This window comes from Dioszegia hungarica (genome assembly GCF_025882075.1).
Source record: "Dioszegia hungarica strain PDD-24b-2 chromosome Unknown MKK02contig_2, whole genome shotgun sequence".
Classification (NCBI taxonomy): Eukaryota; Fungi; Basidiomycota; class Tremellomycetes; order Tremellales; family Bulleribasidiaceae; genus Dioszegia; species Dioszegia hungarica.
The window spans coordinates 949,451-968,872 of record NW_026515766.1 but is presented as its reverse complement, the minus strand read 5'-3'; the positions used below and the strand labels follow the sequence as shown (position 1 = coordinate 968,872).

At 56.7% G+C, this 19,422-nt stretch overlaps 7 protein-coding genes across 7 annotated transcripts; 5 read left to right on the top strand and 2 right to left on the bottom strand.

The window, feature by feature from the left end:
- Positions 1 to 284: 284 nt before the first annotated feature.
- On the bottom strand, positions 285 to 3,432 carry MKK02DRAFT_29508 (uncharacterized protein; the record flags this gene model as incomplete). Its single annotated transcript, XM_053087836.1, has 4 exons — positions 285 to 578; positions 644 to 1,041; positions 1,086 to 2,867; positions 2,931 to 3,432. 4 exons carry the CDS (start codon positions 3,430 to 3,432, stop codon positions 285 to 287), a joined length of 2,976 nt encoding a protein of 991 aa, XP_052949226.1.
- Positions 3,433 to 3,929: 497 nt separating this feature from the next.
- Positions 3,930 to 5,087, top strand: MKK02DRAFT_39746 (protein-tyrosine phosphatase-like protein; the record flags this gene model as incomplete). The annotated part of the gene is made up of 7 exons (XM_053090759.1): positions 3,930 to 4,021; positions 4,116 to 4,223; positions 4,326 to 4,419; positions 4,466 to 4,556; positions 4,616 to 4,734; positions 4,783 to 4,928; positions 4,976 to 5,087. 7 exons carry the CDS (start codon positions 3,930 to 3,932, stop codon positions 5,085 to 5,087), a joined length of 762 nt encoding a protein of 253 aa, XP_052949225.1.
- Positions 5,088 to 11,497: 6,410 nt separating this feature from the next.
- On the top strand, positions 11,498 to 12,342 carry MKK02DRAFT_39744 (uncharacterized protein; the record flags this gene model as incomplete). Its single annotated transcript, XM_053090758.1, has 4 exons — positions 11,498 to 11,602; positions 11,650 to 11,828; positions 11,912 to 11,989; positions 12,033 to 12,342. The coding sequence occupies 4 exons, from the start codon at positions 11,498 to 11,500 to the stop codon at positions 12,340 to 12,342; spliced, it is 672 nt and encodes a 223-aa protein (XP_052949224.1).
- An 863-nt stretch (positions 12,343 to 13,205) lies between these two features.
- MKK02DRAFT_39743 (uncharacterized protein) lies at positions 13,206 to 14,709 on the top strand (the record flags this gene model as incomplete). Its single annotated transcript, XM_053090757.1, has 8 exons — positions 13,206 to 13,296; positions 13,347 to 13,421; positions 13,469 to 13,739; positions 13,791 to 13,896; positions 13,949 to 14,016; positions 14,078 to 14,187; positions 14,236 to 14,384; positions 14,449 to 14,709. 8 exons carry the CDS (start codon positions 13,206 to 13,208, stop codon positions 14,707 to 14,709), a joined length of 1,131 nt encoding a protein of 376 aa, XP_052949223.1.
- Positions 14,710 to 14,813: 104 nt separating this feature from the next.
- Positions 14,814 to 16,046, bottom strand: MKK02DRAFT_39742 (uncharacterized protein; the record flags this gene model as incomplete). The annotated part of the gene is made up of 4 exons (XM_053090756.1): positions 14,814 to 14,946; positions 15,012 to 15,162; positions 15,243 to 15,354; positions 15,405 to 16,046. The coding sequence occupies 4 exons, from the start codon at positions 16,044 to 16,046 to the stop codon at positions 14,814 to 14,816; spliced, it is 1,038 nt and encodes a 345-aa protein (XP_052949222.1).
- A 282-nt stretch (positions 16,047 to 16,328) lies between these two features.
- On the top strand, positions 16,329 to 17,936 carry MKK02DRAFT_19267 (Endonuclease/exonuclease/phosphatase; the record flags this gene model as incomplete). Its single annotated transcript, XM_053086067.1, has 4 exons — positions 16,329 to 16,536; positions 16,625 to 16,955; positions 17,052 to 17,459; positions 17,507 to 17,936. The coding sequence occupies 4 exons, from the start codon at positions 16,329 to 16,331 to the stop codon at positions 17,934 to 17,936; spliced, it is 1,377 nt and encodes a 458-aa protein (XP_052949221.1).
- A 293-nt stretch (positions 17,937 to 18,229) lies between these two features.
- MKK02DRAFT_39740 (uncharacterized protein) lies at positions 18,230 to 19,266 on the top strand (the record flags this gene model as incomplete). The annotated part of the gene is made up of 4 exons (XM_053090755.1): positions 18,230 to 18,309; positions 18,387 to 18,482; positions 18,673 to 18,925; positions 18,973 to 19,266. 4 exons carry the CDS (start codon positions 18,230 to 18,232, stop codon positions 19,264 to 19,266), a joined length of 723 nt encoding a protein of 240 aa, XP_052949220.1.
- Positions 19,267 to 19,422: the final 156 nt, after the last annotated feature.

Here is a 19,422-nt window from a genome sequence, read left to right as displayed (position 1 = left end):
CCCACTCCCTTCAAATACCGCACATACCCCACATTCTCCTCCTTGCCCTTCAACCACCCCGTCAATGTCCGCACCGGCCTGCCCGTCTTGCGGTTTACACGCTCACCACCCTGCGCCAGCGATTCTTCCTCGGCGAGCTCGAGCAGGTCGTCCGCGAGTACGATGGAGCGGAGGACGGGAATGTAGTCGGTAAACAGGGAGAAGTGGGGTAGGAGGTTGGAAGAGAGCGGGATGAGGGGATCGAGGAGGGGTAAGAGAGAGCGGATGTGGTTGATTCTGGAGGGTCAGCTTGGCATTGTACCACCACTTGATGCAGAGTGACGAAGGGCAGGCAGCTGGATAGTTTCGGTCAGGGATTGAGAGAGAAAGATAAACAGCTGGACATACTGTTTCAACCCAAGATCCTCAGGTGATCGCTCCGGGATATGGGGTACTAGCGATAGCAAGTACTCCTCCATATCCATCTCAGCCGAATGCCCCGGTAGCGCCACCCGATCAGGATGCACCTCTGGCTTCGAGAGCGCATGTACACCCAGCAGATCGTCCGGAGTATCTCCGTACCGGTCCAGCTCATTCATCTGCAAATCGCTCAGCTTTCGTCCTCTCGATCCGACGTGAAAGACGTGAAAGACTCGGAGCTTACCTCGATGGTCGCCCACGGTCTCGGTGAGATCCACGCGTCCGCGAATGACCTCTGCTCCAGACTCTTCGCCAGGCAGATCAGGTCCTTGCTTGGGGAATCCATTGGGCGAGAAGAGGAGTAGGGCGCGACGTTCCGGTCGAGCTGCATCTGGGTGATGGCGCGGCGGAGGTCGAAGGTAGGGATAGGCTCATGTCCATTGGGAGGCAGTGGTGTCGGCTGAGCGAGGAGATTTGGGGTGGAGGAGAAGGACGAGGTGTGTAGTGCTGATGGGTCGAGATGGGTGAGTGTCTCGTGCTGGGCGATGGCGCCGAGATAGGATATGGCGAGTGAGGGAGGGGGCGCTTCGAATTGGAGTATGGCTTGTAAGGGCAGAGTGGCAATAGGTATCCTCAGTGGATCTGACCTGTCAGCTTCGGAAACCGAGGTGAGAGGAGTAGCTCACCGTTGCAAGTGAGAATGATGGGACGTCTCGACTCGGCGATAAGCGAGATTACTGCCGGCCAGAACGAACCTTCCTCGTCGAAGAGCAGATCCGCCTCGTCCAGAAGGATGAGAGACTGCCTAAACCCATGCTTCCTGTCCTCCAGTACCTCCGCCTCTTCCTCCTTCTCCTCGTCGCTGTCGTCCAGGCGCATCGGATCCCCCTGCGACCCTTGACTCGACATCGGCAGCTGATTTGCCCTCTTCCTTGCCACGCCGTTCCTGACGGCAACCGGAGCCGCACCGAAGAAGGACACGGGAACGGGCTTGGGCATCGCTGCGCTGGCCGCCTTAGCCTTCTTCGGGGTGACCTTTCCTGTAATCACGTGGTTCTTCCCCACGTCCCCAACGAGTGACATGAGGTTCGAGCCCGTCCGCCTTCCTATCCCGGGGTACACCTCAAACACCTCCCATCCTAGCTCTTCCGCGACCGCATACACCGCTGCCGACTTGCCTGATCCCTGCGGACCAGTCATGAGGATGGTGTTCGCCAGCCGACCTCCGAAGCTGGGGTAGGTCTCGGGACGAAGATCCAGCGCTGAGGGAGCCTCTTCGATAGTCTCAAAGTCCTCAGCGTCCGGATCGTCGGCGGGCTCCTCATCGTCGAAAAGGCCGATATCATCGACAATCCACCCGTCCTCCAGATGCGCTTTCCGCCGGGGGACGCGACGCGTGATCTTGGTCGTGGCACTAGAACCGCCGTCTGGTCCGACGGAGAGCAGCTGAAGCCAGTCCCGGAGATAGACCGCTTCTCTTTCGTTTCCGAGGACTTGGTCGGCTGAGAGGGGACGATACCGCTCGCACCATGATTCTCGGTGAGAGGCGAGGGAACGGAGGGGTACGGAGCGGATAGCAGCGTGGTCGGTATTTTGGGGTTGGACGTGCGGAGGGGATGGTCGGACTGGAGAGAGGGGAGGTGTTGTATCGTCGAACGTGATCGCTCGGCTGAAGAACGATTCGATGGACTGAGGTGAGGCAGGCGAAATCTTCCTCCGTTTCCGAAGCGACCCCTCTGGACCACCAGTGAGACTCGCGCAGCCGCGGTGCGACGGCCAGATTCTGCCGGGTAGCGGAGCTGGCCACTCGTCTCCCAGCTTGCGATCTGCTCCCCAACCATCCGCCAGCTTCCCTGGTACCCCTTTCGGTCCCGACTGAAAGAAGGAGTGCACCTTCTCCCCCTTAGCAGCTGCCTTTGGCCCCGCCTTGTCCTGCGACGCATTCCCTTGCTTTACAGGTGCCTGCGTAACCTCTCCTTCCGCTGTCTGGCGCTTCCCGAAGAATCCATGCACCGCCTTCTGATCCGCCGCAAAGACTGTTTTCTTCCGTCCTTCCGCTTTCCCTCCAATCGGCGATGACGCAAGATCAATGACTGGGATTAGAGGCTGCCGGGGCGAGTCGTCGATACTGATAGGATCTGCCTGGCTAGCACCTTTGGAGATGGTCGAGCTGGATCTAGAGAAGGGAGGTAGGGATGACGACGGCGATAGTATTTGTAACCTCCGCCCCTTGTTAGACGGACGAGGGAGATCGTCGTCGGACTCGGTGGAGGAGGACAGGTTGATGGTGGGTGGGGAGCTCGGCCGGCCGGTACTGGATCGGGATGTAGAAGCTTGGGATAGGGGGAGAGCGGTGTCAGACGGGGAGGGGCCAGGCTTGAGCTGGGGACCGCGTTTCCGCTTCGTATCGGATGTGCGAGGTGCGCTAGGTCCCGCCTTGCCAATCGTGCTGGACTTGCCGTGAGATACTACCTTGTCAGCTATAGCGTTCGCAAGCGGTACTCCGTCGCATACTACTGTAATATACGTACCTCCAACTGAGGCTTTTGACGAATCAGCTGCCAATCCGTCTGCGTCCCCGCCTGGTTCATCGGGAAGCCCGCTCGCCTCGCCTGCTCCTTTCTTCGGACCCTTCTTCTCGGCCTTCAACCGCTTAGCCATCTCCTTCTTCTCAGCCTCCTCTCCATCATCCGTTTTCGCCGGCTTCTTCCTGCCCTTTGGCTTGGGGGCCTCAGCACCCTCCGCGGCGGGCTCCTTGGCCAAAGACCAGCCAGAGTCTTCTCCTGCTGCCGTACCGAGTCGAGCTTGATCGGGCGCCACCGCTGGTTTCCGCTTTTTCTTGGCAGGCAGAACCGACGGAGTAGTGCCAGAGGACGACGATGCTGTAGCTGACGGACCAGCTTGACCCTTGCCAAAGTAGGCGAGGAGGCCGTTGGCAGGTCTCGCCGGGGCAGGCGGTATAGCGCCAGCTTTCGTCGGTGAGCTCGGCCCAGCTTCGGGTTCCGCAGAGGGTTGATGTCTCTCTGCAGACATAGCGAAGCAGCCTGTGCGAGATGGGATATCAAGTAGCTGAGGTTGGGGGTTATAAGGCAGGAGTCTGCTCGATTTCCGCAGAGTACTTCAGAAGCTTCGTCGCGTCGCACGGGCCTTGACGCGTCTGACTTTCTTCGATCTCAGTGTAAAAGGGAGGGCTAGAATAAAGAGCGTACCTTTACAGCCCTCACCGTGGAGGAAGCGACGCTCGATGTAGGAACGGTACTGAGATGGACAGGCTATTGACAATGCACGCGGAAGTACATGAAGTGGCACGGTATATCAGCACGAGAGCTGGCTGGTGCGGCTCACAATCTGGCTGGGGTCAAGCTGAAACGACGGAAGTAGTCTAAAATTCCCGGTAAGGAATGTGGAGCTGACGCGCTTCGACGCTGCTGCTGAGGATGACCAGACTATCTTTCTCCCACTCACTGTACTGCTCCAGCAACTGTACACCGACTTCGTACAACCCACATCATCCCGTGGTCCTTTGCAGCATGTTTGGCTCAATGACAGGATCACCTTTCGCCAACCACGCGGCGACCGACAACAACACGCCCTACCGGATGTCCAGTACCAACGATTGGAAGTGGGTACTCCTCCTCAATCAAAGCCCTGTACAGGTCGACTGCTACAGCAGGATGGCCCCTTCTAGATCAGGAAGCACTAGCTGACACCCTCAGGTATGAGATGCGTCGAGAACCACAGGAGATCATACCGAAGCTATGGCTCGGACCATTCCAAGCGTCTACGAATCTCGCCAAGATGCAGGCACTGGGTCTCACGCATGTGTAAGTCTCTTCCTCTCAGGCCTTATCTAGACTGTCTATATGACATCTACAGCGTATATGTTGTCCTAGTCTTCGAATTGTGGACCTCAGCTCATCATCAAGATTATGTGTCCGCGATAGAAGAGAAACGAGCATGATCAATCCCCGCTTTCCCACAAATTTCATCTACATGACTCTCGAAATCAGCGATTCAATCGTGAGTATATTGGATCCTTGGACCGGCTTAGTGAGCTGACCGTCAGGATCAAAATCTTATTTCCATCTTCCCTCAATGCAGAGACTTCATCGACAACGCGCTGAACAGCGGCGGGACCGTCCTTGTGCATTGTAACGGTATGTCCACATCCACAGCAGGTCTATATCTGATCAGGGTGACTCTGCTGACACACCAGGTGGTATAGCCTTGTCGCCAGCGATAGTTATCGGCTACCTCATGTTCAAATGCGGCTGGACCTCGGAGTACGCACTCCTCTTTGTCCAGAGCAAGCGCTACTGCGTCAGCCCTTCCAGCGTAAGCTGTTCTTCACCTAACAGCGTGACCCGTCAGCTGAGTGGTCAGTTCAGCACCCAGCTCAATGAGTATGAGCCGATTATCTTCGCACAGCGGATGATGGCGCTTCAAGCAACCACGGCGAACACCGGGAATGGCGGCGGAGTAGGTGGCAGCTATAGCGGGAACAAGAACAAGCGGGGGTTGGCGACTGAGTGAGCTATTTGGTTCAGACCGCACCTGACAGGACGCTGATCAACAGCCATCAGAACCCTCTGAACGAAGAGGGCGAGGTGGACTACGAGCGGAAATACCCACAACAACCGCCAGGCGGCGCAGGAGGCGGAGGGCACGCGGGCATGGACACTTCATGACAGTGCAGATGTCTCCCCCTGCCAGGCCATAGGAGCAAGCTTTCGATATATGTAGGACGGGAGGGCCACCTATACAGACCGCTCACGTAGGATTTTGAGCGAGGCCGAGTCAACCTGCTAGATGATCGCGCAGCAGGTAGATGTCCCATATGACATGTCATTTCGTGCATCATCACTGTGATCCGCTAGCCTGAGCTACGGACCCCCGAGCCCAAAAACAACATGAGCCGATAGAACCAAGGCCATAAATGAGCCGCCAGGACGTGGAGGGAAAGAGATTGTGTGTGGGTACCCGCGGGTGGTATAGTTGTTGAGGAATCGCGGCATGTTGGGAGAGTCCCTATGCGAGGGTATCGTGTTTGAGCAGGCACCAGGCCGCGCCCTTCCCTCATGACCAGCCCGGCTGCTGACCACCTGGGTATCCCTGTCCCGCCTCCGCCTGCCCTCCGTACGCCTGCCCTCCGTACGCCTGCCCAAACTCCCCAGCTTCGTATCCCGGATACGACCCCATCTGCCCATAATGCTTGTTAGGCATGCTTGCGTACCCCTGCAAGGGCGCATGGCCCGCCGACATTGGCTGTTGCGGTTGGCTAAAGTGCGTCTGTCCGCGCGGGCTGATCTGCGAGGGGTCGTAGACGGCTTGTTGCTGCTGCTGTAGTTGCTGGTGATGCTGGTATTGCTGAAACTGCTGCTGATGCTGGTGTTGGTGCGCTTCGCCGGGCTCGCTAAAGTCCGGTGTGAGATTCGGGAATATACCGGCGGCGTGCGCGCTGGCGTGTGAGGGAGTGATGGGGGTGATGGGGGTGTGGGGAATGGGAAGCTGGGGAGGCATGCTGGCGACGGATGAGGTAGAGGAGGAGTGGATGAGGTCGCCCGATTCTGGGATCTCCGGGGAGAGCGCCATAGTCGCCATTGAGCTGGTGAAGGGTGTGAGCGTGAGCCCTTCTGACCGTTGGCGCGAGTGACTCCCGCTACTCCCCGCTGCGCTGATGGTAGGTGATTGAGTCGGCGAGTACGGTCCGTCCCCGTCCAGCGGGGTGATACCGAACGCCGATGCAGCGAGTGACCCTGGCCGAGACCGGCGGAGCGGACCTTGACTCGAGTTTGCCCGACTAGGGGGAGCCGGGCGACGCGGCGAAGGTGAAGAGCCGTGATACGAGTTTTGGCGCTGGAGGTTGAGCGGTGATGGGCGGACCGATTTTCCAGATGATGGTGAAATCATCATACTGAAAGTGTCGGGATTGTGGGGTGAGGACTGGGAGCGAGCGCGAGCGGTAGAGGACGGTGTAGCGGTCGGGGCTACAGGAGGAAAGGGGACAAATCCGGGTTCTGAGCGGTTGAGCACCATACGGTCGGCGGGAATACACGCCGGGCTGGGTACGAAGGGTTCTTGGCTGGAAGACCCGGACGAGCTGAGCGTGACGGCAGATTGAGACCGGCTGAGGTGGCCAAAGTCCGCTGGAGCGGAGAGTGGAGCGGAGAGGGCGCCAGGAAGGGGCGTAGTATCTATGCGGTAGGGGATGTAGCCGAGGGCTGATTGTTGATGTGTCGGGTTGGTCTTGCCCGCTGTCTTTCTCCTGTCTTTGAACTGCATGATCAGCTCCGTGCCATCTCGAGAAGACAAGACTCACTTTATCGAGCCACTTGGCTGACGCCTTGAACCGATCTCCGAGCCCCACTTCCAGTGCAATCTTCTTGGCCTGTTCCCGCGACGTGACATCCCTGCAATCCCCACCTATCGCGAGCATCTGATCCATCCACTCCGACATCTTCTCCTCCACCGCCGGGAAGCGTCCGCCTACGGTCTTTGGCAGTCGAGGGATCGGTGCAGTCTCGATGACGGGAGCTGCAGGTACTGCTGTTTCCGTGGTCGCCAGCCAGCGGGGCGCAGAAAGGATGATCTTGGAGATGGTACTGCGGTCGACACTGCTGATCAGCCGTCGTCAAGGCAAAGTTTGACGGTACTCACCCGTATTGCCTGGCTATATCCTCTTGCCTGAGATTCGTATTCGCCTTGGCCAACTCGACGATATTGCGCTTGTCCTCCTTGGTCAACTTGACCTTGACACGAATGGACCGGAAATCCGAAGATGTAGAGCCGGTCCGTACAAGTGAGGACGCCATAGAGCTCTCGCCAGCCGAGTCGTGCCGAGGTCGCGCGAGGTAAAAGTCCGGCTGGGGTCCTGCGGGCGGGTAGTAGACTCCCGGATGGCCCATGAGATACTGCCCATGCTGGTGCATTGCGTGCGGGGGAGGATAGGCGAGTTGCGGCTGCATAGAGAAGTTGGGAGGATGCATTTGGGGGTGGTAGTATTGCGATGGATCCATGAAGTTCTGAAAGTTGTTGATCGCCATGTTGGGAGCATGGGAGAAAGACGGCTGATGCTGGTGTTGTCCAAAGGATCTGAAGGGGGACAGAAGGGGTTGAGCGGACTGTGAAGATTGGCTCGAGGACTGGGCGAGTGCCGAGGGGAGCTGAGAGGGGGGTATAGGACGTTGGGTATCCGAAACGACCGGGGTCCGCTCGTCGTCCACCTGACCCGATGGAGCCGGCGGCGTCAGATCCTCCTCTGACCTGCCGGGCAGCCCAAAGGCGAAGGTGGACGTAGAGGAGGGATTGTATCCGTAGAAGGCCCCGCCCGAGCCCTCCCCTCCCCCAAAGCCATGTGATGATGAGTGTGACGTAGACGGTACCGAGCCCATTGACGAAAAGTCGTACGCGCTCGAATCATACGAGTGGTTCCGACTTCCCGAGGCATGAGGCCCGATGGCGTCAAAGTAAGCATCTGGGTTGAAGAAGTTGGTGCCTTGAGCGTACTCGGCCGATGGGTGGTAGAGTCCGTCCGTATGCGGTCCGGCAGGGGAGATGACAGGGGTGGGACTCGTTATATCGTGAGATTGCGGTTGCGATTGCGAAGAGAGCGCATTGTCAGGTGAATGTTGATCCGATGTGGACATGATGCTGGAGATGAGCACGAGTCTGCGGCGAACGCGAAGGAGGAAACGCTCACGAAGGGAGGACAGCAAAGCACAACGCCTCGACCTAGTTAGCGCACAGCTTGTTCGCCCACGGCAGCATCCGTCCCTAGTCTTGTGACACTCTGCCGATGATCAGCTGAGAGCTTCGCCGCAAGAGTTCGTCATCAGGGGAGAGAAAGAGTCATGAGCGAAACAGGAGAGGGACGAACGGGAAAGCAGGCTGAGTGACACCTTGTCTCTGATTTTTCCTCCACCGGTAACGACCGTATTGGGTGATGTATGCTGGTTTTGTTCTACAGCTCTGAGCTCCAGGAGCTGTCTCGCTGATCGGCGAGCGATCTGCACTAGCGTCAGCAGCTGTACATGTGGGACTGCATGCAAAGCCTATCGGAGATACTGTCGGGCGCACAGACAATTAGCGGACAGGCACTGACTTTGGGGTCCGAGCTCAAAAGAGCTGTGCAAGAGCGAGAGGGGCGCGATGTCGGCCGAGCAAGATGCCAGTGGTGGTCTGCTCCGAGCGCGTGAAGGGGATATGTATCGGTCTGCAGCGAGTGCCCACTATGGGCTATACGAGCAAGGAGTCATCTATGGACCACAAGATACCCGCTTGATAATACTTGTGGTGCTGTGGCTGTGACGATTCTCGTACATCTCGGGCCAGCAGGGCTAATGATTTACATTAGCTTTACAACCTCCCGGAGGAGGTATCGGTTATCCAAGGTGTGTCAAGACGCCACAGGGGCTAATACATCCGTAAACCTAGATTGGTATGAGTCAGCAGGGAGGGGTGCCGCGTTGGACACAGGGCAAAGGAGATTAGATCTGAACACTCCGCGATCAAGGTAAGTCGCGTCGAAAAAAGAACAACGACGGTACGGGAGCGAACCGAGACGCGCCTGATCAGCTACCGTAGCTGCCTAATCTCCTATCCCCGTCTATCACAAGGCCAGGTACGCAAGTCGCCGTGTCGATAGGCCTCCGGAACCGGTGCGGATGCTGTCTTGAAGGCGACGGACAAGACGGCCTCAGGCCTCAGGACAAGCGGTCCGTATGTTTCGGGGCGGAGAGTCCGTAGGCCTTGGCGGATAACGAACTTAGGAATGCGCAGCGAGAACATGCTCAGGAAGTCAAACGCCTATTCGCTGCCGTGACAGAGCTTGTACGATAACCGTGACTGACCCTCTTTCTTCCATTACTCGCTCTTGCGTAATGATCGCGATTTCTATTGAAATGGCCTGCAGAAAAAGCAGCGTTATGCTTTGTTCTTTGTCCCTGGGCAGGAACCGATGCTTGAACTAGCGCCGATCATCGATCAGGATACCTTGGCCACCGAATTCCAGTGATCTACCGGAGCAGCAGGGAGCAGCTGCCGGGCGAACGGCATGGGTAACTCGGAGTGGCTACAGTTTAGTCCTGCGCTTAGTACTCTCAGCGATCATCGCAGATCCCGCGGATCAATATACTTGCCTACGGGAGCTCGCACATTGATGATTATTGAGGGGTTGTATGTGGAGGGCTCCAGTCGACTGCGCTAATTGCAAGTGCTAGACCTAGCAGCGCACCAGTGCTCACGCGTAAGCTCGTTTGAAGGGCAGCCCACATGTGCTACCGCCACGGCCTGGACGGAAAGTAGTACGCAAGCTCTCTAAGATCTTGGTCTGTCGTAGGGGCAGGGGCAGGCCGCAGGGGCAGTCTGTGGACGAGGATATGTTTAAAAGACGAAGCCGGAAATGTTTTTGTCCGTAAAAGACGAAGATGACCCGGAATAATGTTTAAAAGACGAATGCTTTGGACAGATATCCTCACAAGTCCGCTGTGAGTTGTCCATTGGGCCGGCAAAGAGTATCAGCAGGTAGCTCGACGTCTTGGCTACGCCCATGCCAAATTCCAAGTCCGTACGAGCGATACCGTCTGACTGAGCGTCTGCGGCGCGGAGGGGGTTTTTGGGACTTGTTCGCGTCCCCCGGGACCTCAGAAACCCTGTTTTTGGCTCTGATCTTCGTCTTTTAGACAGGTTTCGGACTCTCTTCGTCTTTTACGGACAAAAACATTTCCGGCTTCGTCTTTTAAACATATCCTCGTCTGTGGACGGGGCTCGCTTAACTTGGCGACGGCCGTGAAGCATACATCGAGGAGCCGGAGTGGCGTCCGCAGCGATCAGTTCCAGGTCCAGGTGCCTGGTGGCGCAGCGGAGTCGCGGAAGGACTTAGGGAGTACATAATAAGTGCGAAAGGTCGTGGAGGGTCTCGGAGCCACGGGTTTCCGCTCCGAAGATACGCAATTCTCATTCTCGGCAGCTCGGACCCCCTGTCGGCTTATTTTTGCAGCGCTTGTATCCTCCGAAAGACCTCCAATCAATATGCTCTCCAATGTACTGCCACGATACAGCCGGACATCGGATTGCAGTAGGGGGACTCATTTCCTAATCGAAATCGAAATTCAAATCGAAACAGAGCCAGGCGCGGTTGCGATTTGAATCGAAATTGCCCGAAGAGGCTATTCGGACATCGGATTTCGATTTGCGATTAGGAAATGAGTCCCCCTGGGTCAGGCTTTAGACTGACCACTTCAAATCCTCTAAGAGATATTGGATTTTCGCTTTGACTTCGCTACAGGTCCCCAAATTACGATGTTAAAGTTCAGATTGGCTATTTTGCTGGCGCCGCATCTTTTGATACTCTTTATAGCACCTTGTTATCATGCATGTATGGTGCTGTGTGGAATGCGTCTTAACTGCTTATAGGCCTTTCAATGCTGAAAACGTTGACGCGCGTCAATTGTTACGTCACTTGTCCGTGCGGTTTTGATTCCGCGAAATCACCATGCATGGTCGCTACAGCCAGCTCGCATGCCATGCTCCTCCGCACATATCCTCAGGTCACTAGTGCAACAGAGCATCAGTCTCGCGGCCGTTCGGTTGTCCATGTCCTCTCCGTATGTAACTCCTTCTTGTACAGGTTCTCAATGCGACGTTGCTGACTCGCTCGCAGTCTTCCAATGGCGTTCTTTCCGTCGCGTCCCAGCCTATCCCTTTAGCTTTTACCCGTTCCACAGCTCCCGGGCTTGATTGCCTCCTACCCATCTTATTGGACGACGAACTCGCAGCCATGCCTGCTCTGGAGGACACATCTCGCCTCACACCCTCCGCGCATTGAAGAGTCTCCGTGACATCTACAGTCATTCTCCCCTCGTTTACGTGCCGACCTGCAGCTGATATCTACAGTACGCTCTTCTCTTGCTCGTTCTCCCATATGCGTATAGCCACAGCGTACATGCATACCGTCTACTCTACATCCCATCTGCCGCTTGATCATCCATCGTTCCCCCGAGCAATCTCCGCCTGATGAGCCTCATAAATCCCCCACCACCCCTGACTGATATCCAGTCTTGTTAAGTCGATCTTCGACAGCGCCCTACACGCCAACGCTATGGGCGATCGCGACCTGTTCTTCGAGCGGGCAAGCAAGGATGGAAAAGGCGGCGACTGGTGCATTATGGAGAAGATTGAGGGCGAGCTCGAACCTGTTCCTGCCGTGAGTTCATTTCACTACTTCCAATATGAATATCCGCTGATCTCTAGCAATTCGTCCTCGCGATGAAATTGTCCGCCTACTTTCTCACCATCGCCAACAAGTCAACCATCAAGACTTACAACGTCAACGGCGGTCCTTGCCCCCTCATGTCCGATGAATGCAAGGAGGCACTCGTCACCTTGAGCGAGGGCTTCAACAAGTTAGATGTCGAACGGGACATCAGGTTGTGAGTATCTGTTTCTCTCAACATCCCATACAACTCTTCCTCCGCCATCTCTGTTCCTCCGGCGGACTTACACTGACTTTCAGTAAACTCATGTTCCCCCTCGTCGCGTTCAAGCACGATGCGGATCAGCAAGATGTCAATGCGGCAGGCTCCAAGGAACTGTAAGTTACCCTTATCCATTCGCTCATTCATGCTGATATGCAGGGTCTTCCCAGAGGTCTATGATGCGCGCGGCCAGGCCACCATCAACGACGCCCCCAAGCTCGCCAAGTACAAGGACCTCGCCGGGAATCCTGACGTGGCCATCGTCTTCACTCCCAAGGTATGGTCTCCGGGCGGCGGCATCAACGCTTTCGTCGGGGGCCAGCGCGCCAAGAAGGACGATGATGGAAACCCCGTTGACAAGACCCAGTGGTCGGTGTCCTTGTCCTTCGTATCCATCACTCTCCTCGGTCACAGCGGTGGTGGTGTTCCGGACATGGCTCAGACGCCTAAGAAGGCGAGAAGGGTTTGATAGTTATCTAGATATGGCTGGGTGGTTGAATGAATGGTACATGCTCTGCTCAACTGTTTCGTTCTGCCACTTTTGCCACTTTCACGGAAGCAGCCTGACCCATTTTCGTGGAGCTTGGCTGCGGCTCCACGAATTTCTAGTAGTACGTGCTTGGAAGGAACGAATCGCACTTTCGCCATATGAACTTTCCGTCTGTCTCGACGAAATGCGGAAGTCAAGTGAACGCAGAATTCTGCTGGGGCGAATGAAGAATCCAGATTCCAGACAACTGCGGAAATCGATCTTTGTGCGTAAAGTATACCCGTAGCCGAGCCTAGCCGAGCGTCAACCGAGCACGATCGACCGTCATTCTCCGTCATTCCAATCTTTGGAAGACACCTTCCATAGCTGCGCGGAGGACCAGATTCTGAGAAGGCCTTTCAAGCAAAGCTTAATTCACTTCGTGTAGCCCAGGCTCGCTTTGAGAGCTGCATGGCCCGGCACCTGCTGGGTTCTGCCTCACTGGTCCCCTCAAATTCGGACGGCTTTCGAGCGCTTTTGTAGTCAGCTTGATCCCATTTGTATGCAAGTTTTCGGACAGTCGTACTGTTCTACCTCGCACGTATCGCGTCTGCGCAGCGGACAACGCATGATTAGGGACGCATCTATAGAAGCTGGCAGACCGCAATGCCGCCAATGTACAACCCATCCAGCCAAGATTCAGTCACGTGCCGGCCGTGCCTGATGACGTCATCACGATCTGCACTTTGGCTTCAGCCTTGTTGCGCTGGCCATCGACCTCCACACGACATCTCCACCCTTCCAGTCTAAACAGCAGCACAAAGCTACTACAAAGCTCGTAGCCCAGCTCCACAGATTGCAGCATGCTATCCCGACGATTCGCCAGCTCCGTTGCGTCCTCCTCGACAACTGGAGGTTCCCGGAAGATCGTGCTCGTCGGAGCCGGATTCCTCGGTATGCCCCCTCGCTTTCTGAACTGATCAAGGCATACTGACCGTGCTCAGGCTCATATATCGCCCGAGCACTCATCGCTGATCCTCGAAATCGCGTTCAGATCGTCTCTCGCAATCCGCAGAAACGTATGTTTCCCCTGCCAGAGGGAAGCCACTTCGGAGCTGATAGACAGTGTACGACACCCTTCGTCCGCTCGGGACACAGATACTCCCCCCACACTCCTCAGATATCACGAATCCAGATACGACCGAGCTCAACAAGGCTTTAGATGGCGCAGCGGCTGTGGTGTCTCTGGTGGGTGTGCTGGCGGGCACAGAGAAGATCATGCAGGAAGTTCAGTTGCGGGGGGCAGAACGAGTGGCAGAGGCGGCGAAGAAGGGAGGTGTAGGGAGGATCGTGATGATGAGTGCGATAGGGTCAGATCGGAACGGTGAGACACCATAGTAAGTTTGGGAATATGGGCAGAGAGCATGAGTATGATACTGATGGCCTAGCTTCCGGACGAAGGCTCAAGCCGAGGACATCTTCCTTGCAACAAGTCCAACCGCGACGATCATCCGGCCGTCTATCGTCTTTGGTCCTGGTGATTCCTTCTTCAACGTATGTCTCTAGATCTCCATAAAGGTGATCTGATGACATGCTGACGCTCCAGCGATTCTCAGCTCTGGCCAAGTTCCTTCCGTTCCTGCCGGTGTTCGGCGGCGGTGTGGTCAAGTTCCAGTTAGTTCACCTTCGCTTACGTTCACCTTCGCCCAGCTTGAGGGCTAGAGCTGAAACTCAGGCCTGTATATGTTGGCGACGTCGCTCGAGCGGTGGAGATTTGCTGCAGGGACGACCCAAAAGTCGTAGAGCAGGTCGGAGGGAAGATTATCGAAGCTGGCGGGCCTGATGGTGCGTTCACCCTCTGGTTTACTGCTATGACCAGGCTGATAGCTCCAGTCTTCACATATCGCGAGATCATGGGTCTGGTTTTGAGATACTCTGGCCTGAAGCGGTTCATCATCTCGCTACCATACTGGGTCGGCATGATCCAGGGCGCTGTCTTGGAGAGACTGCCCGAGAACATCTTCACTCTGACTCGGGATCAGGTACGTCTAACCCCGCGGCGTTACTACTCCGCATAATCTGTGCTTGCATGGCTGACATGTCTAGGTGAAACAGCTCAAATACGACAATATCGTCTCCCCGACTCCACCCCTCAACTCCCTCTCTTTCACCCAGCTCCTCACCGCCTTCCCCTCCTCCCTTCCCTCCTCCTCTCCGCCCGAGCGCGACGCAGGATTGAAGAGCGTCCATGACATTCTGCCGACCTACCTCGGTCCCGCAGAAGCTAGGGAGGAAGGCAAGCGGACGCATGGACGTAAAGCCGGCGGATTTGAAGATGTGCAGAAGTTGAAGAGCAGGACCAAGTAGAGATAGGGTGTTCATGAGGGTGTGGCGCGGGGGTCAGGGTGGGAGGTGTCGAGGTAGGGATCGTGCGGTGCTGGTTCGAGCGCGTTAGGAAGACCCTACATGCATCAGCTCGCTTGACACCCGCAACCCGACAAGAATTTGCTCACCGAGCTTGACCCGGCATTGGGGACCTTCTCGATGGGCGCTCCCGTCCGGTTCTCATATCCTGATTTGATTCTGTTATTCGATGATCCTTCCCTTTGCTTGTCAGCTGAAATAATGTCGCGATCATGGAGCTTATACAGCCAAGGACGGTGACGTACCTGATCTCTGCACGAAGATCTTGCACAGACCACCAATTCGCAAATCCATAGACCACGTTCCGGCGCCAAAAGGTTGAACCGGGAAGACTGGTATCTGGCGGTCCGAGCAGGGCGTGCGCGTGCAGGTGCGCATGAGGTGACTGCGGATCCTCTGCGAGGTCGTTAGCCCCGCCAGACCCTCATCATGCCCGGATCCAGAAACGGAGTCCAACAGTGCAAGTCTTGACCTACTCATTACGTTGCCGACGAACCCGACCTTGATCTCCCCCTTGGTATGTTCAGGATCTAAGAGGAGCTGCGCCGTCTCGATGATCTTCGATAAGAGCGGAACGTCAGAGGGACCCTGTTTGATCAGTTGCCTCACTGTGGGCTGATAGGGAAAGAGCAACTCACGAATTCGTACACGCTCTCCGCGTGCGTATTCACCACAATCACCAAGTGTTTCCCCTCTGACCGTAACCGCTCGGCCCCCGCTGCAGGATAGACGGTAATATCCGGGTCGTGATATAGTATCTCTCGCCCATTGATCGTCTGGCCTATAGGGCTAGCATTCGAGCTGCTACTGCCCCCTGACGCCTGCTGGACAGGCTGCGCATACCCTTGCGGTCGAGTATGTGAAGGGAAGCTGCTCGAGCTGGAAGCTGTGCTCGGTCCAGCCGAATCTGGGCCTCGGTCCCTCTCTCCACCTCCATCCGCGCTCCCGCGCCTACTTCCTGATGGACCTGCAGATCCCGGTAGCCCATCTCCACCCGATGTAGAATATCCGAACACCTTCCGAGCCTCTCGGACCAGCTCGCACAGCTGACACCCCGAGTAACGGGATGGTATCCGCTTGGCGGCCGCTGGCGGGATGAGACTGCTCGAAGGTCCAGAAACCGAGGACAGTCGGCTAGGGAGAAGAGGCCGTGAAGTGCCGCTCGTACCGCGAGGCGCGTGAGATGGGTCCGGAGAGGGTGGTATGAGCGCGGAAGCGAAGGTGGGGTGGAGCGGCATGGGCGAGGTTGCTGGAGTGGAGGCGGGCGAGGGGAGCGACATTCTGGCTGTACGCAGCGGAAGCCGAGGGTAAGCGCTAAGTTCAAGTCTGCGTCGGTTGAAGTGGAGAGGGAAGAACAAAGAGGGGGGAAGCCTGCTAGTGTGTTGTATGGTGTCTGATGTCGCTCGTTTGAGCGTGCTCGCTGCCCAAAAGTGGCTCATCAACACCCGGAACCAGAATCTGACACCTCTTTGTGCGTCATCGACGACCTTATCCTCTCTCTTCTTCTCTCATCGGTACTTACTCTCATACATATACGCTGATAGCCTATACGACTCACCAGGATGTCAAAGCCACTCACGATCTTCCTGACCACCTGGAACACCGGGCTGCAGGGGTCGAAAGCGCAATCCCAGGACCTTACGAGTTGGCTGTTGCCGGTCCTTCAGCGGACGGCACAGGATGCAGGGATGAGTGACGACGACGGGGCTAGGGCACCGCCTGATATCTATGCTATTGGGGTGCAGGAGCTTCTGCCTGTGAATCTAGCTCGTAAGTCATCCACCTTATCAGCCTCGATGACCGGGACCAAGGAATGTTGGGCAAGAGCGGGTCGCTGGCTTGCCATGCAGCGCAAGAGGCGACACATATTACCATGCTGACAATATATTCGCCGGCCTGACAGCCCCCGTCGTATCCAGCCTGACGACCCGGATCCAATCCCTCCTCTCCTCGCACGCAACCTCCCTTTCCCCCTCGCGAACGCCCGAAAACTACCTCCTCGTCTCGCGCGTCTCGCATGGCGGAAATGCTCTCTGGGTCTTTGCGCGGGAAGCGACCATGGCTGGTCGGATGGGGAAATGCCTCACGAGCAGGCTGGGGCTGTGGTGGGGGTGTATGGGGAATAAGGGGGCTGTGGGTGTGAGGCTGGAAGTCAGGAGAGGGGAAACGAGCGGGTGGGAGACTCTGACGTGAGTGTCCTTCTAGCTTCAATCGAGAGGGACATTGGCGGCCTCTCTGAATTTGTCGGGCATCGCTGTGTCACAAGAAGTTGGGCTGACCGACAGATTTGTCTGTACTCATCTGGAGGCGTACGACAAGAACGTCCCTCGCCGGAACACCCAATTCCAAAACATCCTATCCTCTCTCCTCTTTACTTCTTCCGACCCCCTCTCGACCCCATATCAAATCACAGACACCTCGCACCTCTTCGTCATTGGCGACCTCAACTACCGGCTCGCGAGATTACCACATCTCGTCACTGGGGAACCGAGGGAGAATCCGGGAGATGCGGGCGTGACCAACCGGGCGGAAGCTGTAGAGCTGGAGAAGGAGCGAGCGGACATGCTGGAGCTGGACACTTTGAGGAGGGAGCAGAAGGAGGGGAGGGTGTTTGGAGGATTGAGGGAGGGGAAGCTGGAAGGGTTTGCGCCGACGTATAAGCGGGTCGTTGGACAGGTCGAGGGTTACTCCAGGTGAGCGGATGTAAACAAAGCTTTGTGAATAAAAGCTGATCATACAGAAAGCGGATACCAGGCTGGACAGACCGGATCCTCTTCGCGTCACATACCGACGCATCCTCTTCCGCGCCAACCACCAAGATTCTGACATACACCTCCACGCCCGCACTTACGATATCCGACCACAAGCCTGTACATTGCGTTCTATCCCTGCCTCCCGCTACCCACTCCGCTCAGTCGCCATCTCTTGCCCCTACGCTCCCAGCGGCAGGTCCGCCACATACGCCCGTGCCCGCCCCAATAAGCCGCGAGGCCCTGTTCTTCTGGCGTCTTCTGGGAAGCATCTTGGACAAGCTTATCGGGTGGCCATGGTCCCTGCTGGTGTTGATGGGCGCGGGCAACTTGAAGGCGGGGATGGGAGTGGGCGCATTCAGCGCAATGGTATGGGGCGTGTGGTGGATGGGGATCATTGGTGGAAATTGGTCAGCTTAGGGTGGATGGCTGGGGGTCGCTATGAGTGTCTGGGCCGGAGGTTGTCTATCTTGTACATATCTTTGTCGTCCCTGCCCTTCGTTTGAGCATGTCAGAAGCTGCGAAGTATTAGCGGAGCGTTGTAAAGGCGTCATCTCTGAAGCATTCCTCATTTGGCGGGACCTAAAAGCGATGACGTAGTGAGCAAGGTTCACTTCCAGATTCCAGCTCACACGCACACCTTTTCACTTCTGTCTCTCAATCATCCCACTCTCATCAAGCTCCCCCATAACGACACCCAGCTCTCCAGCATAATGTCAGCTCCTCAAGCATCTACCACCCGTCAACGGGCCAACAAAGACAAGGACTCCACCGACCCCGACGTCCTGAACCCGTAAGCTTCTTCTCCTTGACGGATCCTTGGGCTGTGGCCCGCGAATCCGAGAGATTGGACATGAGCTCACGCACCAGGACCTCGCTTGGGACGACATCCAACAAGAACGTCCGGAGGGCAGGGACAAAGCCGAATGTCGACCCGCCATTCTGGAACATGTCCATGAACAGGTTGTAAGTGAACTCGCTCCTTCCTTCTAGCGCTCCTATGAACCTTCCTTGACGTCTCTCTCCCAGAGCCATAATTCCCCCAGCTTCTTTGCCTTGGCCTTGAGCCAGCTTACCCATCATCACACTATCCTGCCTTCTATTTTGGGCTCACCAAGCCTCCCACACTTGACATGGACCCATTGCTGACTTCCAGCCTCACCTACCTCACCCTGTCCCTCGGTCTCCTCGCCGCGTTCTACATGTGGCGCTTCACCGTCTGGGCTGCCAACGCCGGCGGATACTGGAATCTCGTCACCGGCAAGCGTGCTGCGCAGAACATCAACCCGAACGTCAACACCAACGGCGGTGTCGCCGGCATGGGCAGCGACGCGATGATCAAGAGCGCTGCTTCGGCCGCCCGCGCGGCGGGGAGCCAAGCGTCCAAGGCTGCTGCCAAGGGCGGAAAGGTCAGTCTTTACTTATTGCCGCTTGAGAGCGCATACTGATGATTTAGGGCAAGACCGGCTCTGTCCCGTCCGGCAACCCCGACGTCCAGTCCCAGATCTACACCCTCGCCACTGCCCTCGGCGTCAAGCCTCACGAGCTCAGCGAGGCCATCCGTCCCCTCATCGACCCCAGCGTGGCCAATCCCGCCGAGGCTGCTGCCAAGGAGATTGAGATGCTCAAGCTGCAACTCCAGAGCTTGACTGCCGCGGGTGCGAGCGCCGCGCAGGCGCCGGTGGCGGAGAAGGAGAAGCCGAACGAGGGGAGCTTATTGGGCATTGTGAGCGAGGTGTTGCTGGACTAAACAGATCCGTCATGAGGGAGAGTCTGCATGTGTTAGTCAGACAACGCCATGAAATAGCTACGCTCTGAGCAGCGACCTGCCCTCACTGATCCCGGGTAGAAACGCGCAATCCTAGGTCAGCCCAAGAACTGATAGCAACTGACCACTACCGACAGT